This window comes from Bos taurus, chromosome 24 (assembly GCF_002263795.3).
Source record: "Bos taurus isolate L1 Dominette 01449 registration number 42190680 breed Hereford chromosome 24, ARS-UCD2.0, whole genome shotgun sequence".
Lineage (NCBI taxonomy): Eukaryota > Metazoa > Chordata > Mammalia > Artiodactyla > Bovidae > Bos > Bos taurus.
The window spans coordinates 35106639-35125666 of NC_037351.1; the positions used below are offsets into that span (position 1 = coordinate 35106639).

At 34.5% G+C, this 19028-nt stretch overlaps 1 protein-coding gene across 3 annotated transcripts in view; it reads left to right on the forward strand.

Annotated features, from left to right (window-relative positions):
* Nucleotides 1-19028, forward strand: part of ROCK1 (Rho associated coiled-coil containing protein kinase 1) — a 124702-nt gene that overhangs the window by 91057 nt on the left and 14617 nt on the right. For all 3 annotated transcript variants that reach the window (XM_002697789.7, XM_024984560.2, XM_059881037.1), the window contains 11 exons: nt 150-285; nt 1720-1811; nt 1912-2158; nt 5699-5805; nt 6944-7094; nt 9086-9246; nt 10221-10405; nt 11946-12015; nt 13794-13888; nt 16957-17122; nt 18725-18818. In XM_002697789.7, coding sequence (XP_002697835.5) covers nt 150-285; nt 1720-1811; nt 1912-2158; nt 5699-5805; nt 6944-7094; nt 9086-9246; nt 10221-10405; nt 11946-12015; nt 13794-13888; nt 16957-17122; nt 18725-18818 — 1504 coding nt within the window. The remainder of the gene's footprint in view (nt 1-149; nt 286-1719; nt 1812-1911; nt 2159-5698; nt 5806-6943; nt 7095-9085; nt 9247-10220; nt 10406-11945; nt 12016-13793; nt 13889-16956; nt 17123-18724; nt 18819-19028) is intronic.

The following is a 19028-nucleotide window of genomic DNA, read 5'->3' on the forward strand; positions in this document are numbered from 1 at the left end:
TGTAGATATTGTTATTAGGAAATACTGTGTGATTTTGAAGCCAAAATATCTATCTTATTTAATTGTGTACTTTTTAAAAAAGAACTGAGTATTCCCTTGAAGAAATGAGGAGTATTAATTGTACTGGTTAACTTTTCTCATAATTTCAGGGGAATCAAAGAAGAAATCTAGAATCTACAGTATCTCAGATTGAGAAGGAGAAAATGTTGCTACAGCACAGAATTAATGAATACCAAAGAAAAGCAGAACAGGAAAATGAGAAGAGGAGGAATGTAGAAAATGAAGGTAAATTGTTGCTTTTCCTTTGAAAAACACTGAAATTTCTAACATTGTCTTGAGGTCTTTATCTTCAGGTTGTCTTAAATTTAGTGCCTGTGATATAGTTTTGAAGACTCAGTCCTAAGCCCCCTCATGAGCTAATACCCAATGCCCAAAATAAATTTATAACATATTTAAAGACAGTAGAATGTTATAGCTAGGGTAGTGATTTTTACCCTTGTGTGTGTATTGGAATCTCTTGGGAAACTTTAAAGAATATTAATACCTAAACTCCAGAAGTTCTAATTTAATTCACCTAGACATGTAGACTGGGCATTGGTGTATTTAATAAGCTCTCTCAGCACTTCTAACAAGTAGCCACGTTTGAGAACTACCAAACTAGAATTTTATGTGTCTTGATATTAGTGATACAAATTTAAAATAGTTTTCTACATCCTTTGATCCAGTTATTTCACTTCTAGTAATTTATGTCACATACACTTGTGCAAATGCATACTGATACATAAACAAAGTTATTAATTTTAGAGTTGTTTAAATTGCAAAAATTATGAGCAATGTAAATGTAATCCATGATATAATAAACTTTAGTGTATATGGTAGAGTACTATGTATTTTATAAGAATAAAGCATTTCTTTATAAACTAAGAATCTCTAAAATGTATCTTAAAAAAAATACTAATTGTTTAAAAGAAAATGGCATATTTACATATGCTTAAGTGCATATATATGTATGTATATATGTGTGTGTGTGTATATATATAGATATGCATGTGAAAACACACATTTGTGCTCTCATATATTCAGGTATGGATACACAGACTATCTGAGGAAGGATGTGCAAGAAGTTAGTAATAGTAGTTGCTGAGGAGGAGAGCCTGAAGGGCTGGAAAACAGTGTGCTGGGAGAAAGACTCATGTCTGTACTGTATACCATTTGGTACCTTTTAAATTTTGAATCATTTTGAAAGTAATTGAAGTAAGCAAAGATTTGTACTTTCAAAAACAGAGAACATTAAAATTAGCTTTGTATCAGGACTCCCCTGTAGTGGTCCAGTGATTAAGACTGTGCTTCCAAGGCAAGGGTGGGTTCAATCCCTGGTTGGGGAACTGAAATTCCACATGCCATGCAGCATGGCCCCCTCAAAAAAGAATACAGTAAAAAAGAAATAATAGCTATGTCATTTCACTAATAGGTTAACCTTTATCAAAAGGATAGAAGAATTTGAAATGTAACAGTGGATACAAATCTGTTTTTGCATTGTGTATTATACAATAGTACTCTACTTTTAAATAAATTTAAAATGTAAGTAATTCCAAGATGAAATTTAGAGCTAATATAACTGACTTCTATGGCCTAAGACCAAGTTTCCTTTTTTTTTTTTTAAAAGGGTTTTGTATATTTCCTCAATGAAAACTTACATGTTATTCCTTCATTTTCTAGTTTCTACATTAAAGGATCAGTTGGAAGACTTAAAGAAAGTCAGCCAGAATTCACAGCTTGCTAATGAGAAGCTGGCACAATTACAAAAGCAGGTAAGTTTTTGGAATGAGATTTTAAATTTAAATTAAAATAAATTTGCGTTTTGGTTAAAAAAAACAAACAAACAATTTTCTTGCTTTCTTTTTAAATTAGCTAGAAGAAGCCAATGACTTACTTAGGACAGAATCAGACACAGCGGTTAGATTAAGGAAGAGTCACACAGAGATGAGCAAATCCATCACTCAGCTAGAGTCCCTAAACAGAGAACTGCAGGAGAGAAATAGAATTTTAGAGAATTCCAAGTCACAAATGGACAAAGATTATTACCAACTACAGGCTGTATTAGAAGCTGAACGAAGAGACAGAGGTCATGATTCTGAGAAGATTGGAGACCTACAAGGTAATATTTTTTCTTATTGTGGTAAAACAGACATTAAAACTTACTGTTTTGACTATTTTTAGTTGTGTAATTCAGTGGCATAAAGTACATTCATGTGTTGTGTAACCATCACTACTGTCCATCTCCAGAACTTTTTTATCTTCCCTAACTAAAAGGTTGTACTCAGTAACTGCCCGTTTCCCACTCCCCCAACAGCCCCTGGTAACCACCCTTCTACTTATGTCTCAGTGAATTTGACTGCCTCATAGAAGTGGTACCTCAGTATTTGTCCTTTTGTGTCTTAGTAATTTTTAACTGTAAGGTAAAATATTTTTGATCATATTGTCCTGTATAGTACACGTGTAACTGATATAATATTGTACATCAAGTATACATCAATAAAAAAAAGAAAATGACCTTGGTAATACTGGAAATGGTTAGCATTCTTTCTCTTTCAGGAGAATTTGTATCAAATTGTAATTTCTTCCCTCTCTCAGGTACCCTTTTGATGGAGGTAATGTGGTTACTTCCAGTCTTACAGGCAGATTACTGAAACCTTAATTTTTAAAAATGTCCAATTCACAGAAGTCTTACTCAAAATGGAACTAATCCAGGTAGAGAGGATTATTACTATTAAAACCCGGGATTCTTCATGCATTGTTGGTAGAAACAGAAACTAAACAGCAGGAAGAGAATCCCACTGCAAATAAAAAGTTCAGCATTTGGAAAGGTTAGAACCAGAGATATCAGCAGTCTTTCTGAGTCAAAAAGGAAAAAGATGGAATATAACTAACAGCGAATAAAGAAATACTTTCGTCACAGTAATAAAATCAGTTTGTTTTCAACAGGATGCCTGGCTTTAACCATTTCTCACTTTCTTTTTCCCTCTATTTTCTATTTGTGTAAGCGATAGCATCCATACTACCTAATCAAAACAGACATGCATGGAAGTTGCCAGATCTTTCAGGGAAAAGTAGGGGGTGGGGTAGTGCCTTTTAACCTAAGTCACAGGATGGGAACATAGTTTGGAGTCTCCTGGGACTTGATGATTAGCTCTGATTCTGTGGAGAGAGGTCAGGGTCAGTTTTTGGACTTTGGAAACAGAAATTAGGGTCTCCCATTGGTTCTCAGCTGAGGAGTGTTGCACAATCTTATTTCTCAGGGACTAGGCTTAAAATAGATCTGAATACAACCAAGAAAGTATCCTCATTATATGTATTAGAAAAGCCTCATATGCCACATCCTTAAATTGCTTCTCTAAGCCTTCTTATATACAGCTTATTAGCTGTGTGCATGTCACTTCGTCTGCCTTCTTTATCTGTAAACCAAGGAGATTGGGTGACTCCTATAAATTCTTGCAATTCGAAAATTCTTTGAGTTGATTTTCCAGATACTACTGAGCTTTGAAGTGCTTGCTTTAAGGAAGAGACCATCATTATGTGTTTATCAACAGTGGTTTTAACTGACTGTATAGATATTGGTGAAGTTAAGGAAGATTCATAGCATGACTTATCATTAATGTGTATCATTTTTCAATGCTTCCTTGAAGGTTTATTTTTTGATTTACATGTGAATCAAACCTCATACACATTAAAAAATGTGCAGAATTTATATGAGCCTCAACATACATATAAAAAGTACATTGTGGTAAAACACACACACACATGCACACATAAAATTTTTACATTAACTTTTTATGGTTTTTAAGACATTTTAGATCCCTCAGTATAGATCTTACAGTTTGGGAGGCTGGTCTTGTGGTAAAGTGATGGTTATTTGCTAGTTGAATGCTCTCCATGTACATTGATGAGCAGAAGCTTCTTCATGTGTGTGGGAAATGACTTCCCAAACATAATTGGACATTATATTCTTTAAGTTTTGTGGGCCACGTATGACCACTGTTACATGTTTTTCTTTTTTTACTGCTTACAACCCTTTAAAAATGGAAAAAAAAAAAACATGCTTAGCTTCATGTCATATATCATAGTGTAATGTACTTTTGTTTTTAACTGTTACACAGGCATTTGGAAATCGTGTAACCATTTTTCTTGGTATGTTTTTGGATTTGACTTTTGGAAATAGTAGATCAGTTCTCTAATCTAACCAGATTTTTAAGATTCCATTTATTTTTTGTCTCTTTGATTTGCCAAATTTTGAAACATGTTTGAAAGATAATCACTATGACTGTAGTTTTTTTTCATTGCCCCCTTGTATTTCTAACTGCTTTCGTATATTTTTTTTTATTGAGGTGAAATTCATATAATCTAAAGTTAACCATTTGAGAGAGTACAATTCAGTGGCATTCAGTACATTCATAGTCTAGTTCCAAAACATTTCCATTAACCCAGAGGAAAACTTTGTGCCCATTCAGCTGTCCTTCCCTTGTATGCCCCTAGCAACCACTCATCTGTTCTATATTTCTGAATTTACCTGGTGTGGATATTTCATATAAATGACCTCATATAATTTGTGACCTTTAGTTCAGGCTTCTTTCATTTAGCATATTTTTAAGATTGGTTGATGTTGTACCTTGTATCAGTACTTCATTCATTTATGGCTGGGTAATATCCTGTAGTATGTGTATATATATATTCCATATTTCGTTTAGCTCTTCATCTGTTGATGGACATTTGAGTTTTGACTTGTTTCACCTGTTGACTGTTATGAATAGCACTGTTGTGAAATTCAGGTACAAGTATTTATTGAAATACTTGGCTTTCAAATCTTTTGGATACCTAGGAGTAGAATTGCTGGGTCACGTGGTAATGCTAGGTTTGATTTTGAGGCACTTCCAGACTATTTTCCATAACAGCCACATCTCATTTTATATTTCCACCAGCATTGTTCATCATTTTAAGTTTCCTCCAGCATTGTCTCATTGTGGTTTTAACTTTAATTTTCCTAGTGAGTAATTAGTTGAGCAATCTTTTCATGTGCTCATTGGCTATTTGTATATTCTTTTTGGAAAGATGTCTGTGCATGTCCTTTGTGCATTTATTTTTTTGTCTTTTTGTTGTTGACTTTTAAAGAGTCCAGGTAAGTCCTTATCAGGTATATGATTTGCTAATATTTACACCTCTTTTGTAGTTTGTCATTTCATTTTTCTTAATAATGTCCTTTGATGTACAAAAGTTAATTTTTATGAAGTCCAGTTTAAAATATGTTGCTTACGCTTTTGGTGTCATATCTCATAATACATTGCCAAATTCAGGATCATGAAGATTTACTCCTGTGTTTTCTGTAAGTTGTATAGTTTTAGCATTTATATTTAGGTCTTTGACTAACTTGAGGGCTTCCCAAATGGCACTAGTGGTAAAGAACCAGCCAGTAACATACTGTTTGGGTCACTGTAACTTTATAGTAAGTTTTGAAATTGCAAGTTTGGGTTCTTCAGTTTCATTGTTCTTTTTCAGTACTGTTGTAGCTATTCCAAAATGCAAGTAATAAATAAATTTAGTACTTGGAGATTTAAAGCATTTTTTTAATCTTAATGATCATGCTGGGGGAAAAAAGGCTTTCTCTCTCAGTGACTATGATTTGAACTTTTTTCTCACTTGACAGCTCGAATTACATCTTTACAAGAGGAGGTGAAGCATCTCAAACATAATCTTGAAAGAGTGGAAGGAGAAAGAAAAGAGGCTCAAGACATGCTTAATCATTCAGAAAAGGTAAATGATTTAATGTATACCAATTATGAGATAGTGTTACTGATTACCAGATATTATAAGGTTATTTTCTAAGAGACCATTCGTTCCTAATCTTTATATGTTTACATTTCTGAAAATTTTTATGGTTGGTTGGTGTGTGATGTATGTGGGTCTTATTTTGAGCTTTTTAGAGTGTTACTGACTTGTTTTTATCCTCGAAGGGTATTAGATATCTGATCATCACAAATTGCGTTGGTTTGGAGATACCTCTCCATATAGAATTTCCCCCCATTTTTTATACATGGGAAAGATGAAAATATTGAACGTTACCGATTATGAAGAAGGAGAACAAAGGATTAGTATATAGTACTGTGTGTGCTCTTTCCATTTTGTTGGTAAGAGTTAGCAATAGAGTAAAGAGTGTACAAAGTATTGGCTTTTACCTGTGGAATTTTATCCTCTGTCCCTACCTTGCTAAGAAAAGGATTAAATAGGTAATATGCAGATTTAGCATACCTCCCTGAAATGTTGTAGGTTTACTAGATCCTCAGGTAAATGATCAGAAAATCTACCACTTACCTTGTCCTTTGGACATGTTTTGTGACATTCAGAATAGTTTTTTGATGTCTAAGTTTGGATTTAATTTGGAAAAAGGATGAAAGAAGAAGAGCAGAAGCACCCAAATAGGAATGGAATACATGTTGATTTAGTTGTCAGAGCAAGATAAACCTAGGTGTAAATGCAAATGTAAATAGAGATTAGTTTTTTAAATGGTAGCAAAAAATTTTAAATGACCTGAAGAATTGTCCTGTTCTTTTCTGATATTCTCAGTGAACCCTCCTGAATATAATAGAAATCTGCCTTGCCATCAGCCATGGCTAATGATTCGCATGGGAAGGGAGGGTGGAGGACACAGGTGATATTTTGTTTTTAGTTATATGTGCTTATTGTGATTTTCAAAGATATTATAGATAGTGTGAAGTGCACAAGAAATATAAACATAAAATTATGTTCTGAGTAAAAGTATTTAAGTACATGTAGTGTAATATTTCAAGCCAATGTGATTCATATATTATCTCTTAAGAGATAAAATTAATGTAAGATTTAACGATTTGCTTTTTGCACAGCGTAGTACTTGACTCCCATTCTCATTTTACAGGAAAAGAATAACTTAGAAATAGATTTAAACTACAAGCTTAAATCATTACAGCAACGATTAGAACAAGAGGTAAATGAACATAAAGTAACCAAAGCTCGTTTAACTGACAAACATCAATCTATTGAAGAGGCAAAGTCTGTTGCAATGTGTGGTAAGTGTCAATTTTAATATTTTCTATGTGCTTAGTTTTTAAATAATTACAATAAAAATTTTTGATTTTGATCAAATTTCATTGTGTAGTAGTTTAAACTCTTGAACATTATAAGTGATGATCTGGGAAAGGGGAGCCTTCCTTTTTTTCATTTTTGAACCTTCCTTTTCTTAAAATAAGTTTCACCTGCTGGTTCCCTTACTCCACCATGCTCTGTTCCCTAACTACCCTCCTCTCCCTGAAAAAGTCAGTGTATTCTCATTTCTCCCAGTTTTTCAGCCCCTTCCTTTGTTTTCTTTGAGATGCATTCTGAAACTCATTGTCTGTTGATTCACCTTTCTTGCTTTGTACCTTCAACTCTGTTATTTCTTTGTATTTCCACTGAATTATGCCTCTAAATGCAACCCTCAATCAGACCAGCCAGCTGCTTTTCATTGCTTCAGCTAGTTCTTTAGATGGGTGTTTTCTCAGTGCATTGTCCTCAGCCTCAAGTGAGCTGTTGTTTTTATATATGTCACTCATCAACTCCTTCCCCTAAATTTTTCTTCTCTAGCTTCCTATGCCATGTCTTTATCACTTCGCTTTTAGGTGAACATTCTCCTATTTCAAAAAGAAACTGTGAAGTCACAGACTTGAACTCCTCAGAATCTAATTCTCTGATTTGGTCAAGCTGTCCTGCTCCTTTACCATCTTCATTATCATCTTTCTCATCTTAGCAGAGCGTGATCCTTTACCTATACTCAGATCCAGTCTCTTATCTCACCTTAATTACTTTTTCTTTCCTTTATTCTCAACCTTTTTCCTCCACTGAATCCCTTCCTGTTGTTAACATGTACAAATCTTTCTCATCTGTTTAAAAAAAAAAGGACAAACCATTGCAGCAACCTGTGGTCCTTCCTAATTGCCACTATTTTATTCCGCCCCTTTATAGCCAGATTTCTAAAAAGATGTCTTCCTTTTCTTCACCTTCTACTCACTTCTTAACCTATTGTAAGCTGAAGTGTCACCTGGCACCTTAAATTCAGTTTATTCAAGAGATAAACTTGTGATCTTATCTGTCAAACCTGCTCTTCCCGCTATTCTTACTGTATTGGTTAATGATTATCTTGTTTTTATGAGCCCAGGCTTGTAATCAGACAAATCTACTTTGCCTTTTAGCTTCTCTTATGACTCTTTCAAAAAATTAGATGGGGAAAATGCACTAAAGTGCCTGTACACAGAAAGCTTTTAATAAGTGGGAAATATCATGGCTATGGATGATAGTGACATTCAGCATCCAAGCTGGACATCTGGGAGTTATTCAAAAAACCCCATTCTGGTGGTTTCTATTTTGTCACCTAGACAAGACAGCCTGAAAGTGAGATAGCAGACATATTAAATTTGAATCCTGATGGTGCAACTCAAGAGTTTCAGGACCCTAGTAAATTAACCTCTAGAACCTTAGTTCTTTGATGTTAATCAAGAAAGGAACCTCACTATAGACTGGTATCTTCTGATAGTAATTAAGTATTACACTATCATGGAATCTTTTATATGCATTGTAAAAATTGTTTATATCACAGCCTTAAGCCTCTTGAAACTTTTACGAAACAGTGCTAGGTATACATTAATAACCACAACCTTATTTATTCTTTTTTTTTTTTTTTTTACTTTTGTCTGAACTACCTCCATTTTTCTCCTTATACACTCCACTTGTTTTCCAGCTGTACTTCCACATTCTGGTCTGAAAATGGCAGTAAATAGTCTCTCATATCTTTGGGCAAGTGTTGGATTTGGAAGTATTTGTTACATTTTTATGACTCTCTTCCTTTAAATCCCACTATACAAGTAATTCATAATCTTAGAACGTCAGTAATGAATAGCTCTAAAAGATCCCAGGATGTTAACAGTAGGGGTTTTTGACACCTAGGTGTCTTATGCAGCCCATGAAAGTGAAAGTATTAAAGTAGTCTTTTTCGTTAAATGTATATTTGTAACTTTTTCTTTCACAGAGATGGAAAAAAAGCTGAAGGAGGAGAGAGACGCTCGAGAGAAGGCTGAAAATAGGGTTGTTCAGATTGAGAAGCAGTGCTCTATGCTAGATGTTGATCTGAAGCAATCTCAGCAGAAGCTGGAGCATTTGATTGAAAATAAAGACAGGATGGAGGATGAAGTAAGAAAAACAATTCTGACTTTCATTCATCTTATAAAGGAAAAAATCATTGTTATGATGAAAAAGTCAGTATAATTTAAACATGGTGGAGATTTGAATATAATTACCTACATATGTCTGTGTTCACAGCTATAAGGTACGGAATAAGATAGTTCTGGGCTTGACCTCCGTGGAACTTGCAATCCAAGGGGAAAGACAGATATTAACATTGTCATGACAAGCATAACATACTTAAAAAGGACATACCAAGTTAGGAGTATCAGGGCTAATCATGTTCAGGAGGTTAATGGAGACGTCACTAAGGGTTTGACATTTAAGAGCTGAAGAAGGAATAAATGAAGAGGGGAAGACGAAGAATAACCTGTGCAAGCACTGTGCAGTTATGGAGAGTGTATCACACTGGAAGGTCTGAGGAGTACGGTTGGATTCAGAGAATGGCGAGGGACAGCGCCAGAAAAGTAACAACAGATCATGAAGGAAATTGTAACCAGTGTAAGAATTTGGAGCATTTTAGTCCTTAGGCCCAACAAGTACTTGATAAATATTTATTGAATTGAATTCAATATATGTTCAATTTTGGGGGTAAACTTTGCAGGGCTGTGGATTAGAGCACAAACATTTCTGAATGAACCAATAAGTACCATTTAGGAATGTCCCTCCAAAAGTAACTTTTATACTCACCTTCCCCTCCAGAATTTCCATACAGGTACCGTATAAAGAAACCAGATTTTTTTTTTCCCCTCCAAGATTTCATATCTGAAATTTGGGAATTAATTTGATTTAACACTAAATTCTGCAGTAATAAATGCATAAAACAGTGGAGACTCTTTAGAATACAGATATTTTCTGTTTGTATAAGGAAATAGTGTACTTGAGGTTAATAGTATACTTGAGGTTTGATTAGTATTCATTCAAATAATGTCTAATAAATTATTAAACAGATTTACGATCCCAATAATTTTTCTCATTCATAGGTTAAGAATCTAACGCTGCAGCTGGAGCAGGAATCAAACAAGCGACTTTTGTTACAAAATGAATTGAAGACTCAAGCATTTGAGGCAGACAATTTAAAAGGTTTAGAAAAGCAGATGAAACAGGAAATAAATACTTTATTGGAAGCAAAGAGATTGTTGGAATTTGAATTAGCTCAGCTTACAAAGTAAGTCTCAGAAATAACATTCTTGAGTTCTTTTTTGTGTGTGTTCAGCATTTGCTTATGTGTTTGATATTTTATATGTGTATAGATTATGTACTTAGAGTTTGTGAAATGAAGATTTAGGAAAAAACGTTCAGGAAAAATAAAAGAATTTATTTGCAAAGGTTTGCAAGGGAGCTCAGGCTTTGGAAAGGCAGACTTAAAAAAAAATGCAGTTATTAAAGGGGGTAAAAAAGACATGATCAGGACTATTGACTTTACAATAAGTCTGTTTATGGTAGAAAAACAGTTTTTTTATATGATTTCCATATCCACAAAAATTATCTGTCATCACACTAGAATTACAAACATCAGGAATAACCTTTTTATTAAGGATTTAGTACCTTACAGAAAATATTCAAGTTTTCTTTACTTTAGAGACCAGAATTAGACATGATGACCCTGTGTGTGTTTGTTTCTTTGGTTCATCTCAGAATGCAGTGTCCTTTTTCTCTATTCTTGAGATGTGATGTGTCTGCTTATTTGAAATAGAGACACAGCAAGGTGTCACTGTGACTTTCAGAATTTGTGTAAGGACATGCTTCAGAGATTTAATGTCAAAGATGGGGTTGCCTTAAGCCAAGTGATGGGATTTTATTTCCTCCAAATTTATGTTACATTCACTTGCCAGCTTCATGTACAACACAGTAACTCTTGTGTAGAATTGTCTCTCAATTTTGTTGATTTTATGTTGGTGAAATTCTTTTCCCCTTTAGAGCCACTGTTTTCACCAAATAAGGTGTTTTATAATTTTCTTCTCCCACAGTAACTTGCACTCAACATTCAACTAATAATTTCTATCAACCATATGCTGAAAGTAAAAAGCTTTTACCATCTAATATGAAAACCCAGCCGCTGCAGACAGAATTGTTCATTGTTGAATAGCTATGTGTTGGGTGGCATTGTGTATCTTGACTTTTTGAGTCCTTTTCTCTCTGTGAGCGGTATATATATTTACATATATGTATTCTGTATATGTACATCTCTCTTTATGTTGTCAGCTGTTGTTATTGCCTCCCTTCTTATTCCATATCTGAGTATTTATTTCCACCCCACCCTTGTGCTTAATTAACCATAAAATATAGTACTAAATTTTTCCTATCATTTATTTAATATGTTCATGTTTTTAATAGTCTACTTACTGCATAAGACATTTTAAATGTACCCTAAGAAAGCTGTTCTCTACAAAAATTTACCAAAATAATATCATTTTACTTTTGCATTTAGATTCATCCACAGTTAATATTCTCCTGAAAGTGAACTTCAGTAGAAAATAGTTCCCTCTACTTTTCATAGTATCATTTTACAAGGAGCAAAATGGCACCAGACAGTGTGTCCTAACCGGATATAACTAGTTAAGTAATACTGAATAACAAAGTATGATTTGTTTTAAACAGAGGTTATTTAGTAAACCTTTTTGTTTTAGCAACTTTAAGAAGCAAAGAATAATATAAAGTCTAGTAAAGTAGGAGCATTTGTTTACTGCTTTCTCTTTCGTCTGAAGACAGTACAGAGGGAATGAAGGGCAGATGCGGGAGCTGCAGGATCAGCTGGAAGCGGAGCAGTATTTCTCGGTGAGAATCACTTTTATCATGTAGACTGTTTCCAAAGCTGACTTAACAAGGGGTTTAGATGTTTAATGTGAACTGTGATTCTTTTTCAAATGACTATGAAGTAATTTTCTCCCGTTGTATATCCCCCTCTCTGCATGTCGTTTCTGAATCTGTGTTGGTAGTCTAAGTTATAAGGAAATGACTGTTTTTGTGCAAATATTTCCAGAATTGCTTTCAAACTGGAGCTACTTAGAAGAGTCTGTTGAGAGTTCTGTCTGCCTGGTACCAAGTCTGGTGTGTTAGAGTGCCAGTATTACCATGTGTGGTTCACGTGTGCACATCACAGTGGCCTTCGTACATGTGTATGTAGCTCTCGCTGCATATAGTTGTGGGTATAACTAATGTTCAAGAACTTTTTCCTGTTTTGGCTCTGTGTGCACTTTATGAATCTGTTATGCTTTTTCTCCATAAAAATCATTTTATTTTGTTACTACAGGCCAGGTTATTTTCATTACTATTATCGATAAGCATTTATAGCTATTGCTTTGAGGCTTTATTGAAAACTCTGAATTTTTGGTTGCCAAGCTTGTGCCCTTACATTTCAGTTTGACATTTAGCTGCTCCGTTTCTGTTTCACTGGCAAGCCACCTTTACTATGGCCTTTAAGCAGTGTAATTAAATACACACAGTTTGAGTTGCACTGCTGAATATGCCCAAGAAACCAAGTATGAACAATATTGGAAGTAATGGTTTCCTCAGTAAAAAATCTGGGTATTGTTAGAGCTCTATGGAATTTCATGCAGTTACGAGCTTCATGCTAATAAACTTGGTGACTTTTCCATTTTTTGTCTGTTTCTTCTTGGCTTATTATACAATCCCTGGAATATGTTTTTAAATAAAAAAAAAAAATTCAAGATTGTTGAAAACCTTTTCCCTGAATGTAAATTAGCCTTCATTTTTTCAGTGTGTGGGGTGACTTCGACACAGTGGTCTATAATATCAAGCACACCTTCCTGTTCGTAGGCTTCCACAGGATAATCTTTCAGTGCCTCCATATTTGGGGATGGATGTCCAAGTGATTTGTGGTGGTTCTTATGGATTCTTGATTTTTGCCTTTATAAAACAATAAAAACTATTAACTGTCTTTAGTTTTGGTTTATTCTGTTGCTTGTGAGGACTGGGTTAGATGTTGCTAAATTTGATAAGTTATTATGAGCTGAATTTAAGATTTTCTTTAGTTTTGGCTTTCAGATCAGGTTATTTTTATTTCTTCATTGATTCCACATATAAATTTCAGTAATTGAAGTTGGAGAAATGAGAATCTGATTACTAAAGGCAGAATGAACTATTTCATTTTAGAAATTGTAAACAAACCAGAGCTAGCCATCATTTTTCTTTCAATTGCATTCTTGTAGAAATGCATTTTTCCCCTAGAGGAGTGCTGTTTCTCAGAGGGATAATTAAGTATACAGTGTAAAAGTCATACTCCACAGCTGTTTGCTGGTCCTCACTATTTTTTCCTTATCTTTTAAACTAAAAAGTGTTGTTAAAAAAAAAACAAATTGACTTCACAATTGGAAGTTTACTCTATAACCTCCGCATCTATTACTATGAAATAAAACAGCAATGAATATTCATGTGTAAGACTTTGTATAGATATATATTTTTACTTGTCTTTGGTAAATACTTCAGAGTGGAGTTGTTAGATCATATGTTAATTGTTTAACTTTATAAAGAACTACCAAATTGTTTTTTAACCCCATCAGTACACTTATTTATTCTTATCACTTGTTTTGCAGACACTTTATAAAACCCAGGTAAAGGAACTTAAGGAAGAAATTGAAGAAAAAAACAGAGAAAACTTAAAGAAAATACAGGAACTACAAAGTGAAAAGTATGTCTATTTTACTTTAGAACAATAATCAGTCCTACAGCAAAGATTTCTTAACTTTTAAGTGTAAACATAGAGAGTAGATGTGTCTTTATTCTTATGGCAGTGGAATAACAAATCTTACTGGCCCAATTCAGAACAAATCAAACTAAATTTTGACTAAAATTTGCCTTTATGGTGAAGAAATAATTTGGTACTTTAACACTATAGCAGTTGTACAGAGATTCACTAAATTATGACAGTAAATTGTTTTCAGAGGTCTCTCAATCTTCAAACATCTGTTTGTATATAAATAGTTCATGTAGTATTTGCAAATTATAATTCTTATGTTAGGTAAAGATATTTAGGGTCTTCCTCTTAGTATTATAAGGCAGATTAATTTCTATTGCATGTTTGCTTAGGGCTTTACAAGGAGGCAGTCTTATAAAGCTATTAAGTTTAATAACTGCTTATAGCTGGATAGTGTAAGAACAGATATTGAAGCTAGTTTTCTCACATTGTTGTATTGTTGTATGTCTTACCTTTTCCTCCCTCCTCAAATCAACAACTTCTTGTTCTCATTCTCAGCAAATAGTCTTGTTTCCTGAAAGTCATAGGACATCTGCTCTCTTCCACTAACACAGCCACTGACCTGTCTGCAGCTGTACATGTAAATCCTACCTTCCTTCTGATTCATGAAAATAGACAAAATTAACATGAGTTGACCTAACAGGCAGCCCTTCGATCCCATCCCTTTCTGCCTGTAACTCTGATAATTCTCTCATCTTTCCTTCATTTCTTTTTTTTTTAAATTTTTCTTGGAGTGTTGTTGATTTACAGTGTTGTGTTAGTTTCAGGTGTACAGCAAAGTGAATCAGTTCCACTCCTGCATCAGTTTTTTCCTTTCTGTAGTCATTTCCATTGTTAGATAAGCATAGAAGTAAACATTTTCTTAAAAACTAACCTCCTTTTCTTTAAACTGTGTATCTACTTACAGATAATAACCTATTTTTTGCTTCCTTTTGTAGCAAGCTTCCTTGAAAAGTGACATACCACTTACCTTCAGGTTCTCTTCTCTTAACTCTTTCTTGAGCTCATTCAAAACTTTGCACTCATTACTCTACCAAAATAACCTTTTTCAAGCTCACCTGGGGCTTCCTAATAGTTAAGAACTGTAGTCAGTCAGTTCTTAACTATTATCTTATTTAATAGCAGCAGTTGGCATCATTGATTACTCTTTCTGAATTTGCTTCATTTGGTTTCTGTGACACCGAACTCTTTTCCGCCTATAGAACTGTCTCCTCTTCCTCACCCGTCTTTGCTCCTTTGTCGTTTCCCATCTCTGAGACCTTTAAACTATGGAGGGCCCAAGGGATCACTCCCTGCTTGTTCTCATCCAGCCTAATGGCTTTAAATAACATCAGTGTACAAGTATTTTCTCCCCTGAATTTTAGACTTGTAAATGCAGCTGTCTGACATCTCCACTAGAGTGTTTAACAAGCATATCATATATAACATGTCCAGAAAAATGCCTTACTCCCCCACCTGCTCCTTGCTGTCTTCCTCCTGTCAATATTAGCTGTTTTGTTAGTTCTAGTTGCTTAAATCCAAAAGTTGGTGTCATCTTAGACTCTTCTTTTTTTTCTTACGTTCTGCATGCAATCTATCAATATAGCCTAGCTGTAACTAAAAAGCCTGTCCAGAATCTGATCATTTCTCACCACTTTTCATCATTTACCAACTTGATCCAAATTGCCATTGTCTCCAGTCTTGATTATTTCAGGTGTCTGCTCACTGCTTCTGCCACTGTATTGCCGCTTCTGCCATTGTCCCCCTACTAAGTCTGATTTTAACTAGCAGCCTGAATGATCTCTTTAAAATGGAGCACTCAGAGTAAAAGCGAGTCCCTCTGTTGTTTTAGAAAGCCTTCTAACACTTGTTCTTTCTCCCCAATTCACTTATCACATCTCACAACCACCCCCGACACCCCTCACATTAGCTTCCTTTAGAACATTTCTTACTAGATGCTTCCTTTGCCTAAAAGCATTCCCAGATACCTGCGTGGCTCCTGTCTTACTTCCTCCTTTTATTTTCTCAGATATCAGCTTAGCAGAGAGACATTCTTGATCGCCCTCAATAAAATAGTGACCACAACTTATAGCCTCTTCACCTTTCCTTTTATTGTTCTCTATGGCGTACTATATATTGTTCATTTCTTTAAATTGTTTCACCTTGCTAATATATACTTTCTGAGGGCAAAGAGTTTGTTACTGCTGTATGCCTTAAATCCCAGAACAGTGTTTGGCACATAGGAACTTTAAATATTTGTTGGACAAAAGAATGGATATTATTACTGGTTTTTGTAGTTACTATTATGTCTTCCTCTTTAGGCTTGAGACAGAAAATTTTATTTGTATTACTCCCTTAATAGAAAGTAGGTAGAAGTCATTCATTTATTTAATAAACATTTATTGAGCATCTACTGTATGTAGAGGTTACAGTTATGACCGAGATAACTTATTGAAGACAGTTTCTCTTCCTAGGAAGAGCAGGCAAACTGCAGTGATCTGGTCATGGTCCGAATGTCAATTCTGAAAGGCTTTAAAGGGTAATTCCCAAGCAGCATTCCTAGAATAGTTTATAGTGGTTTGCCAGTCTATTTATAAATCTTCATAATCTCATTAAATTTCAGAGCTGGAAGGGACCTCAAAAATAATGTAGCTTAATTCTCTCATTTAATGGATTTGATTAAGTTGAGTTCTTATAAGTGTAAGGAACTTGCCTAGTGTCCCTACCCAATGGGATAGAATGGGGATAGAAGAGGATCAGGGTCTAGGTCTGGCCTCTTGATTTACAAGCCAGTGACTTTCCCACTGTGCCATGCTGCCTTTCCTTCCAGATCCCAGCAAATTCCTTTTCAGGAATAGACTGCAAGTGTGAGAGGTTACTTTTCTAGAAAGTTTGTAATGGGTTCAGGGTTTGTTTTAAGCAATAGAATAGTTAATTCTTTTATCAATTAAATAAAACCATATAGTTAAGCTGGAAGAATGAATTGGATTTGTTTATACTCATCTTTCTCTTAAATCTACCAGAGAAACTCTTGCTACTCAGTTGGATCTAGCAGAAACAAAGGCTGAATCTGAGCAGTTGGCTCGAGGGCTTCTAGAAGAACAGTATTTTGAACTGACCCAAGAAAGCAAGAAAGCTGCCTCAAGAAATAGACAAGAGATTACAGATAAAGATCACACTCTTAGTCGGGTAAGTGATAGTTAGCTAAGTTTTGTGATTAAAATTAATTGAAAAATCTAAACAGGCCACATTTTAAAGTGTTTGGGTAAGTGTATGTGCATGAGTATTTCCTTACACACAATGGTCTACTTGTATGCATATATAAAATAGTTTATATAATCTAAAACAATTGTTAATAATTGAAATTCTTATTCAGTGTATTGGGTTTTTTCCCCCTTTCTTGTTATAGATCTTAATATATTTTATGTGAAGAAATACTTAACCTTAAATTCATTTGCTTTATTATCTTAATAAATTGCAACTGATTTCATGGCCAAAATTCTATAAAATTCAGAGATGCTATTTTGGGATGTGGATATCCACAAAAATTCCTTGTGTATATGTACAAATCCATTATAGAGAAACTGTTACTACAAACAGTTGTCTATTCCTAAAATGTATAGTATGGTCAATAGATTATGGGGCTAGAAAGGGGAATTAGAGTTTTCTTCTTGGTGGTAAAGCCACCATCAAGTGCTCTGGTGTAAGTAGATCTGGATTCAAACCCCAGCTTTGCCCCTAAGAAGTTACGTCATCTTGGCAGTTTGCTTTGACTTCTTCAGGCCTCATATTCTTCACTATAAAATAAAAATAATACCTATGTCATAGGATTCTGATGAAGATTAAATGCAGTCATATAAATAGAATGGGGAACAAGTAAATTACTGAAAGTAATTGTTGGAGGGCAGAGAGAATGAAAAGTGCCCACTGAACTGAGAAGGTATCTTTAGACTAAAACGCCAAGGCAGGCAGCTCTGTACAGTCTTTGGACAGGTTACTATGGGTCCAGTAATCACGGAGTGGGTTTGGGCAGAAAATGATCTAGAAGCATTCCCAGCTGCACTACACACCACCAGAGGACCATTGGGACCTAGTTAACCTAGGGTATGGGAGGTATGTGCTTAAAAATAGGAAGTGCATTCCTAGTTCCTAAGAATGGGTAACTAGTCTTGTGGGAATCAGGAATATATCAGCAAAGGTCTTCATCATTGTTTGGGGACTACAGAGCATAGAGGCCACTTCTGATTATTAAATAATATCTACTACTTAAAAAGCCCTTGATGACAAAGAAGTGATTGTATCACATAGTATACAGTCTGGGTAGGGTCAGGGAAGGAGTAAATAGGGAGGAAATATATGGGCCCACAGTGGTATCATTTATGCTAATAGCTAAACATTTTAAATTGTCCTTTTTGTCATTGTTATTCAGATGAAGAAACTGAGGCCCAGAAAGATTGTGACTTGCTGAGGGTCACAGAGACAGAGAACTAAATGTACATTTCCTAGTTTTTAGTCTTGTTCTTATTTTATTACATCTTGTATTCCTTTCATTTGTATGACTATGTATGTATACATGCACACTGAAATAATTTTTGGAAGTTAACAGTTACTTTAAAATATTTTTAATTACTTCCACATATTTCAAACTGGAAACCAAACATTTTTATTGTTAAGCAAAGTCTGACCTGTCCTTGTCTATGGAAAATGCAAGTATTTGTTTAAAGATTATTGCTTTAAATATGAGAGTACCAAAGAGACTATACAACTTCAACCTTTCTGTGCTTTGTTTAGCTTGAAGAAACGAATAGCATGCTAACCAAAGATATTGAATTATTAAGAAAAGAAAACGAAGAGCTAACTGATAAAATGAGGAAGGCAGAGGAAGGTATGTAAGATTTTTTTAAAAAATTGTAACGTTAAAATCAAGTTCAGAGGTAAATCTTTGTTGTGTGTTAGGGTTTTGAAGAATTTGTTTTCATATGTTAAATAACTTTTGTAGCCTTAAGTATTATCTTGAATAGGGTTAGTCACTCAGTTGTGTCTGACTCTTTGGGACCCCATGGACTGTAGCCCACCAGTCTCTTCTGTTCATGAA